The 9,782-nt window shown below is 45.2% G+C and overlaps 1 protein-coding gene across 1 annotated transcript; it reads left to right on the top strand.

Annotated features, from left to right (window-relative positions):
- The first annotated feature begins 7,270 nt into the window (after nucleotides 1–7,270).
- Nucleotides 7,271–8,212, top strand: LOC141108923 (olfactory receptor 5V1-like). The gene has a single exon (XM_073600886.1). It carries the CDS (start codon nucleotides 7,271–7,273, stop codon nucleotides 8,210–8,212), a length of 942 nt encoding a protein of 313 aa, XP_073456987.1.
- The last annotated feature ends 1,570 nt before the right edge of the window (nucleotides 8,213–9,782 follow it).

Here is a 9,782-nt window from a genome sequence, read left to right as displayed (position 1 = left end):
GTATTCAGACCCTTTGCTGTGACACTCATATATTTAACTCAGGTGCTGTCCATTTCTTCTGATCATCCTTGAGATGGTACTACACCTTCATTTGAGTCCAGCTATGTTTGATTATACTGATTGGACTTGATTAGGAAAGCCACACACCTGTCTATATAAGACCTTACAGCTCACAGTGCATGTCAGAGCAAATGAGAATCATGAGGTCAAAGGAACTGCCTGAAGAGCTCAGAGACAGAATTGTGGCAAGGCACAGATCTGGCCAAGTTTACAAAAAAATTTCTGCTGCACTTAAGGTTCTTAAGAGCACAGTGGCCTCCATAATCCTTAAATGGAAGATGTTTGGGAGGACCAGAACCCTTCCTAAAGCTGGCCATCCGCCCAAACTGAGCTATCGGGGGAGAAGAGCCTTGGTGAGAGAGGTAAAGAAGAGCCTAAAGATCACTGTGGCTGAGCTCCAGAGATGCAGTCGGGAGATGGGAGAAAGTTGTAGAAAGTCAACCATCACTGCAGCCCTCCACCAGTTGGGGCTTTATGGCAGAGTGGCCCAATGGAAGCCTCTACTCAGTGCAAGACACATGAAAGCCCACATGGAGTTTGCTAAAAAACACCTGAAGGACTCCAAGATGGTGAAAAATAAGATTCTTTTGTCTGATGAGACCTAGCTAGAACTTTTTGGCCTTAATTCTAAGTGGTATGTGTGGAGAAAACCAGGCACTGCTCATCACCTGTCCAATACAGTTCCAATAGTGAAGCATGGTGGTGGCAGCATCATGCTGTGGGGGTGTTTTTCAGCTGCAGGGACAGGACGACTGGTTGCAATCGAGGGAAAGATTAATGCGGCCAAGTACAGGGATATCCTGGATGAAAACCTTCTCCAGAGTGCTCAGGACCTCAGACTGGGCCGAAGGTTTACCTTCCAACAAGACAATGACCCTAAGCACACAGCTAAAATAATGAAGGAGTGGCTTCGCAACAACTCCGTGACTGTTCTTGAATGGCCCAGCCAGAGCCCTGACTTAAACCCAATTGAGCATCTCTGGAGAGACCTAAAAATGGCTGTCCACCAACGTTTACCATCCAACCTGACAGAACTGGAGAGGATCTGCAAGGAGGAATGGCAGAGGATCCCCAAATCCAGGTGTGAAAAACTTGTTGCATCTTTCCCCAAAAGACTCATGGCTGTATTAGATCAAAAGGGTGCTTCTACTAAATACTGAGCAAAGGGTCTGAATACTTAGGACCATGTGATATTTCAGTTTTTCTTTTTGAATAAATCTGCAAAAATGTCAACAATTTTGTGTTTTTCTGTCAATATGGGGTGCTGTGTGTACATTAATGAGGAAAAAAAATGAACTTAAATGATTTTAGCAAATTGCTGCAATATAACAAAGAGTGAAAAATTTAAGGGGGTCTGAATACTTTCCGTCCCCACTGTACAAGGGTTCGCCCTGGGACTTTGAGTGAGGTGAATATGGTTAGTCAAAAAACATGTCATAGAAGTAAAATAATGTAGATTTATTACAATTGTTGCGCATCTGATTGTTTCAGATGCGCAACAATTGTAATAAATCTGCATTATTTTACTTCTATGACATGTTTTTTGACTAACCATATTCACCTCACTCAAAGTCCCAGGGCGAACCCCTTGTATATATGTATTGAATTAGGGATGGAGGTGATGTTGGAGTAACACCAGACCGTGGATCATTTGTTTCTATTTCTATCACAAGGGACATTTAAAAAAAAAAATTAAAGGGACAGTGTAAAAAAATAAAATAATTAATATATATGTGTATATGTTTTTTTTAAGCGCCCCTGTCTCGCTTTGTGCTCACACGCAGAAGCAAAGGCATACATTGATCACGCACGCATATGTAAATGGTGTTCGTGTCACATATGTGAGGTATCACTGGGAATGTTATAGTGAGAGCAATAATTCTAGCACTAGACCTGCTCTGTAACTTTAAACTGGTAACCTTAATCATTTTTAAAGTGTCGCCTATGGAGATTTTTAAGTATCATAGTTTGTCGCTATTCCAAGAGCTTGCACAATTTTAAGGTGTGACATGTTAGGTATCTATTTACTCAGCGTAACATCATCTTTTATATTTTACCAAAAAAATTGGGTTATATATTGTGTTTTTTGCACAAAAATTAATTAAAGTGTATTTTTTTGCAAAAAGTGTCAGAATAGGCCTGGTCTTCAATTGGTTAAAAATGCCATGTATAGATATCCAGCTTGGACCAATACAACAATGTATATATTATACCTGTGGTATCCCTCTAGCAGCTTGAAATCACTGTAGTAGGAACCCTTGCTACAATGGTCCCCACTAGCTTCCATGTCCTGGTGCAGGTTGGTTTCTCGAAATGATCACCTTTCAGAGAAAGCTTTGCATTTTCTCGTATTCTCTGACTGGACAAGGTGAAGAGTGTGACATCACTGCCCTGCCTCCTAACCTCGACCAGTAGGGAAACGCTTTGCATTCACTGAGCATAGTTTTGATGCACCTGTAATGTGTTTGAAGGGGGTCAATTCGTCTACTATAGCATTCACCAGGGCCGGTCCCAGGCGGGTGCACGGGGTGCAGTGCACCCAGGCGCCAGAGAGGTGGGGGCGCTGAAGCGCCAGAGTGCTCCCCTCCCTCCTCCGTGTCCAGAAGTAGCTCTGTCCGCAGCAGCTCATCGCCGCGGAGCGGCCGCGCCGGCGCCGCTGTGCTTTACATTGCTATAGCCTGTCCCCCCTCCCTCCTCCTCCTGTCAGAGGAGAGCAGCCGCCGGAGATCGGAGCGGCTGGTCTCTGTGTTGAGAGAGACCAGCCGCGCAGTGACTTCGCTGGGGGGGGGGAGGGGGGGCGGCCCGTGCCTGCAGTCTGACACAGGTTCTCGTTCTCTCTCTCCTCCGCTGTCTCTCACTCCCGCTCGATCTGTTCTTCACCCGGGCGGCGCGGCTGCACACTGTCCTCTCTAGCTGCTGCCCGGGTGTTAATGTGTCTGTCTGTACTGATAGAGGGAGGTTTGTCCCTGGGGCGGTCTGTACTAATGGGGGGTTGTCCTGGGGGGTCTGTACTAATGGGGGGGTTGTCCTGGGGGGTCTGTACTAATGGGGGGGTTGTCCTGGGGGGTCTGTACTAATGGGGGGGTTGTCCTGGGGGTCTGTACTAATGGGGGGGTTGTCCTGGGGGGTCTGTACTAATGGAGGGGGAGTTGTCTTGGGGGGGTCTGTACTAATGGAGGGGGGATTTGTCCTGGGGGGTCTGTACTAATGGAGGGGGGTTGTTCTAGGGGGTCTGTACTAATGGAGGGGGGGTGTTTGTCCGGGGGGTCTGTACTAATGGAGGGGGGTTTGTCCTGGTGGGGGGTCTGTACTAATGAAGGGGGGATTTGTCCTGTGGGGGTCTGTACTAGTGGAGGGGGGGTTCTCCTGGGGGTCTGTAGTAATGGAGGGGGTTTGTCCTGGGGGGTCTGTACTAATGGAGGGGGGGTTTGTCCTGGGGGGGGTCTGTACTAATGGAGGGAGGGTTTGTCCTGGGGGGTCTGTACTAATGAAGGGGGGATTTGTCCTGTGGGGGTCTGTACTAGTGGAGGGGGGTTCTCCTAGGGGGTCTGTACTAATGGAGGGGGTTTGTCCTGGGGGTCTGTACTAATAGAGGGGGGGTTTGTCCTGGGGGTCTGTACTAATGGAGGGGGGTTGTCCTGGGGGGGTCTGTACTAATGAAGGGGGGCTTTGTCCTGGGGGGATCTGTACTAATGGAGGGGGGTTGTCCTGGTGGGGGTCTACTAATGGAGGGGGGGTGGTTTGTCCTGGGGGGGTCTATACTGATGAAGGGGGGTCTGTACTGAGAGAGGGGTTTATACTTAGTAGGGGTCTATACTTAGTGGAGGGAGGTCTGTACTGAGGGGCGACTAAAGTTGGTGGAAGGAGGGTAACACCATGTTATACCGCACTTGGTGACACCAACCCTAGTGACGTCACTGCAGCTGCAGGCTCTTCTTTCGCCCCTTCCCCTCCCTCTCCCTCTCCTCCGCACGTGCACTGCTATACTAGTGAGCGGCGCTGACCAGCACAGCCTCCCACTATGTTTCTTCCCCCACCTTCATATCAGCCAGGGAAAAATTGAATAGAAAAAGGAGAAGAGGATTGTGGGACATGTAGTCCCGAGGACTGGCAGCCCCACTGTAACACGGAAACTGCAGTCCACGCAGCATGCTCAGCTAAATGGGAGAGAGAGAGATACAGGAGCCTGGGAAAGCTTTCAGGGAAGTGCACCCAGGACTCCAGAGGGAGAGGACAGTGCTCAGGGAACACCATCAGAGAGGAAACCCCGCTGCCCTGCGCCACCAGAGGGAAAGCCACACAGCCTGGTGCCATCCCTGGCGGAGAAAGGAATGGAGTCATTGCCAGAATACAGATCTGGGTGCTACCCAGCGGAGTCACCACGGGCAATTCAGAGTGAGCTTACTCCTGATCAGAGGAACCATCGCTGGGTCAGGTGAGAGGGCCAATCGGCCATTATCTACTAATGTCCATAGGAACTGCAGTCTCTGACCATCTCCTGTATTATATCTGCAGTCTCTGATCATCTCCTGTACTATGTCTGCAGTCTCTGACCTTCTCTTGTATCATGTCTGCAGTCTCTGACCATCTCCTGTATTATGTCTGCAGTCTCTGATCATCTCCTGTACTATGTCTGCAGTCTCTGATCATCTCCTGTACTATGTCTGCAGTCTCTGATCATCTCCTGTATTATGTCTGCAGTCTCTGACCATCTCCTGTATTATATCTGCAGTCTCTGACCTTCTCTTGTACCATGTCTGCAGTCTCTGACCTTCTCTTGTATCATATCTGCAGTCTCTGATCATCTCCTGTACCATGTCTGCAGTCTCTGACCATCTCCTGTACTATGTCTGCAGTCTCTGACTGTCTCTTGTATCATGTCTACAGTCTCTGACCATGTCCTCTACTATGTCTGCAGTCTCTGATCATCTCCTGTACCATGTCTGCAGTCTCTGATCATCTCCTGTACTATGTCTACAGTCTCTGATCATCTCCTGTACTATGTCTACAGTCTCTGATCATCTCCTGTACCATGTCTGCAGTCTCTGATCATCTCCTGTACCATGTCTACAGTCTCTGATCATCTCCTGTACCATGTCTGCAGTCTCTGATCATCTCCTGTACCATGTCTGCAGTCTCTGATCATCTCCTGTACTATGTCTACAGTCTCTGATCATCTCCTATATCATGTCTGCAGTCTCTGACCATCTCCTGTACTATGTCTGCAGTCTCTGATCATCTCCTTTACCATGTCTGCAGTCTCTGATCATCTCCTGTACTATGTCTGCAGTCTCTGACCATCTCCTGTACTATGTCTGCAGTCTCTGATCATCTCCTGTACCATGTCTGCAGTCTCTGATCGTCTCCTGTACTATGTCTGCAGTCTCTGATCATCTCCTGTACCATGTCTGCAGTCTCTGATCGTCTCTTGTACTATGTCTGCAGTCTCTGTTCATCTCCTGTACCATGTCTGCAGCCTCTGATCGTCTCCTGTACTATGTCTGCAGTCTCTGATCATCTCCTGTACCATGTCTGCAGTCTCTGATCGTCTCCTGTACCATGTCTACAGTCTCTGATCATCTCCTGTACCACGTCTGCAGTCTCTGATCATCTCCTTTATTATGTATGCAGTCTCTGATCATCTCCTGTATTATGTCTGCAGTCTCTGATCATCTCCTGTACCATGTCTGCAGTCTCTGATCATCTCCTGTACCATGTCTGCAGTCTCTGATCATCTCCTGTACCATGTCTGCAGTCTCTGATCATCTCCTGTACTATGTCTGCAGTCTCTGATCATCTCCTGTACTATGTCTGCAGTCTCTGATCATCTCCTGTACCATGTCTGCAGTCTCTGATCGTCTCCTGTACTATGTCTGCAGTCTCTGATCATCTCCTGTACCAGGTCTGCAGTCTCTGATCGTCTCCTGTACTATGTCTACAGTCTCTGATCATCTCCTGTACCACGTCTGCAGTCTCTGATCGTCTCCTGTACTATGTCTACAGTCTCTGATCATCTCCTGTACCACGTCTGCAGTCTCTGATCATCTCCTTTATTATGTCTGCAGTCTCTGATCATCTCCTGTATTATGTCTGCAGTCTCTGATCATCTCCTGTACCATGTCTGCAGTCTCTGATCATCTCCTGTACTATGTCTGCAGTCTCTGATCATCTCCTGTACTATGTCTGCAGTCTCTGTCCAGCTCTTGTATCATGTCTGCAGTCTTTGACCGTATCCTGTATTATGTCTGGGGACTCTTTCTAACAGAAGCCCTCTCTGTGTGCATCAGAGAGGTTCCCCTCCAGGTCTCATTAGTGTTCTCTCTTCCTGTATTTTCTTTATTGTTAAGAGATCATGGGAGGATTTCAGGGTAACAAAGACTTCTTAGGGGAGCAGCTCTGTATTTGAGTCATTGCCATAGAATCATTTGTAAAGGGGTGGAGTTGGTAAGATGACCACGCCCATGTGGGGGCGCCAGAAATATTTCTGCACCCAGGCGCCGGTGACCCTAGGATCGGCCCTGGCATTCACAAATTAAATTCATAACTTTTTTGTGATTATGTGTGACATTAAGTGCCAGAATAGTTCCAGCAGTAAATGGGGCTTATAGTGGCAAAACAGAAATCATTTCTATTAAACTGGACTAATTTTTGAATGAACTGCTGATAAAGGATAAACATTCAGAATGAATAGCCTGCATATAGTTCACTGCTGCCCCCTCTGTGACCCACTTTTCGTTAAATAATTTTAATATCATCTGCAGGCTTGTTTTTATATATATCTTACTGAAGATTCTATTTTTACAATTTGATCCTTGTCTGTGGTATGTTGTTTGTTATGTTTTGAATTTTACCTTTCCATAATTACTTTAACACCATACACATAAACATTATTAAAATAATCCCTGAGGTGAATGTACAAGACTAATTCTTCTGGGCTTCATTCACCAATCATAATGATCCCTATAGTTGTCATTAGACTATTAATATGCTTGCTGGAATCAAAAGCAACACAGGAAAAAAGAAAAAAGAGGGAGTGCCAAGAATTTGACTTATATTGTCTTCCTTCAGTATTGCTAAGATTTTCCTTACATTTTATTATTTGATTTAGTCTGTATTATATATAGTATATATTTCAGTGTTTATGTTTATTTAATAAGAGTTCATTGTATATACTATATTATTTATTTTCACATCAGAAAAGTTGGTGATCATGGATCAGACAAATTTGACTGCAACAGCTTATTTCATTATTGCTGGGTTCTCAGATCTCCCTGTTTTCCAGGTACCAATTTTTATCCTGGTCCTCCTTATTTATCTCATCACTATTGGAGGTAACTCAACCATTCTTCTTTTAGTCTGTACAGATCATCATCTCCACACTCCCATGTACTTCTTTTTGGCCAACTTATCCATAGTAGACATTTCTTGTTCAACTATCACTCTACACAAAGCACTTGAGACATTTATAACGGGAGATAAAACAGTTTCTCTTTTTGGCTGTCTCATACAAATCTTTATATATTTATCTTTGTTATGTGATGAGTTATTAATTTTGACAGCCATGAGTTATGACCGGTATGTAGCCATATGTAACCCACTTCAATATCACACAGTCATGAGTCATAAAGTCTGCATCATTTTGGCCTCTGTGTGCTGGACTTGGGGAGTTATTGAGACTATTCCAATATTTATTGAATTACTTGGCTTTACATGCTACACATCTTTTAAGTTAAACCACTTCTTTTGTGACATTGTGCCTCTAAAAAAGTTATCTTGTAGTGACTCGAATGTTCTAGAGCTTTATATGCTAGTTGTTGGGATGTTAGTTGCCACTTTTTCTCCATTTCTTATGACCTTCATCTCTTATGTCTTCATTATTTCCACCATATTGAGGATCCGTTCAAGCTACGAAAGACGTAAAGCCTTTTACACATGTTCCTCACATCTAACAGTGGTCATCCTTCTATACAGCAGTCTTATCTTCCAGTATGTAATACCACACTCATTTGTTAACTTAGACTTCAATAAGCTTTCTTCTCTGTTTAATACAGCTTTGATTCCCATACTTAATCCACTTATTTACAGCTTAAAGAATAAAGATGTAAAAACAGCTTTTAGAAGGAGATTAAGAATAGCCACAAAATATTGTTGATGTCAGGAGCGTGTAACACTCCTGTTCCATGACAGCTGCTGGTCTCATTCCAGCATTCTGGTTTTGGCTGAGCTGCATTGATGCCAGCCAAAACCCTTAGCATGACGTCTTGCTTGTAATATTGTTTGTAACACGTGCTTCAAGCTCCCTGTTTCCCTGTCTTGTTCCCATGCCAAGACCCGTATCTTAGCCCTGCCCTGCCAGTTTGGATTCCCTTGTTGCCTACCAGATTTTGACTATGTTCCTGCCTTTTTGCCTGCCTTTTGACTACAAATTGACTCTGACTACTCTTTGTACTCTGCCTGCTCTGAACCTGGACTGTCACTGGACCTCTTTGCCTGTCTGCCAACTACAAGTACCTGTTCGCTGTGCTTAGTTTGTGCCTGCCCCACCATGGTGACCAGGCACTATAGCATTGTGTATAAGACCTGGGGGCAACTGAGTATTGGTAGGCCTGTTTGCCTTATGGGAAATGGGGCTCTATAGGTGAAGAACACAGCAGCCAGCTACAGAGCCTGTCTACCTACACTGGGGGTAGGCGAAACAGTTGATTCAGTTTTCCACATGCTACTTTACCTACTAACTGAAAATTGTGAATTAGAGATTTGACAATTTTGTTGTACAGCAAACCAATGCAGATGAGGAACCATTGAGCAGATTATGATGTATATTTACTGTGATGTTAGTTTCTTTAATTCATCTCTTTGCTGCTTAACATAAAACCTCTTTGACTATATCATAGGTATATACAAAAATACACAGTCAAGGCACTCCAGGGAGTTCCTATGAAAACAGTCTGTGGAATGGACTGTGTGGGGTAGATGCACTAACTAGAGCCCAGGATTCACCAGGAGACAAGGAATTCCAGTTAAAAGCATGCTTTAATGAAAAAGGCAATTACAAGTCTTACGTGGTTCTGTGCACACAGCTGCTAGTTGAAATACCCAAACCAGTGATGGAAATGATGTGCCAGAGGTGCTGTGAGAGTCCGTGGCAGAAGGCTGCGATGGAGCTGCAGGTCCATGACAGGAGACTGCTGGCTACAGCACAGGTATTGGAGGATCTCTTGTCCCCGGCAGTAACGTCACCAGAACTCGGGAGACAGTCACACATCATAGACTAGCAGGGCATGTGGGAGAACACCAGAAGGACGGTTAGAAAGCCAGTAGCCAGGATAACATGTTTCGGGGGTATGCCCCTTTGTCAAAGGTTTTACTGCCCCCAATCACTAACATGAATGAGTGGTGGGGGTGGAGACTCCTTTTGATGATGCAGCTTGAATGGAGAATAGGTACAGTCATGAAAAATGCAGACATTGTGAGAAGCTGGGCAGAGGGGACATGTCAGCAGGAAGCAGAGAAAAATTAGTACACTGAATTTTACCTGTATGAAGCTGTACAGGGGGGAGTGTCAACAGAAGTCTGACCACTGGAGTACAGGTAGGTTGTGCTCCCAAATAGAATGCAATGGGTCAAACAAACTATTTAAAGTGAAAGTAAAACTAGAATTAGGGACTTCTGTTAAAAGTTAGAGATTTTTGAGAAAAATATTCTTTTACTTTATCTTATAA

The sequence above is a fragment of the Aquarana catesbeiana genome, linkage group LG09 (assembly GCF_042186555.1).
Source record: "Aquarana catesbeiana isolate 2022-GZ linkage group LG09, ASM4218655v1, whole genome shotgun sequence".
Classification (NCBI taxonomy): Eukaryota; Metazoa; Chordata; class Amphibia; order Anura; family Ranidae; genus Aquarana; species Aquarana catesbeiana.
Note: the sequence above shows the minus strand (reverse complement) of the source record. Positions and strands in the feature narration are given on the sequence as shown.

Excerpts from the sequence above, each read along its gene's own strand:
- LOC141108923 (XM_073600886.1), top strand. The coding sequence starts at position 7,271 with ATGGATCAGACAAATTTGACTGCAACAGCTTATTTCATTATTGCTGGG.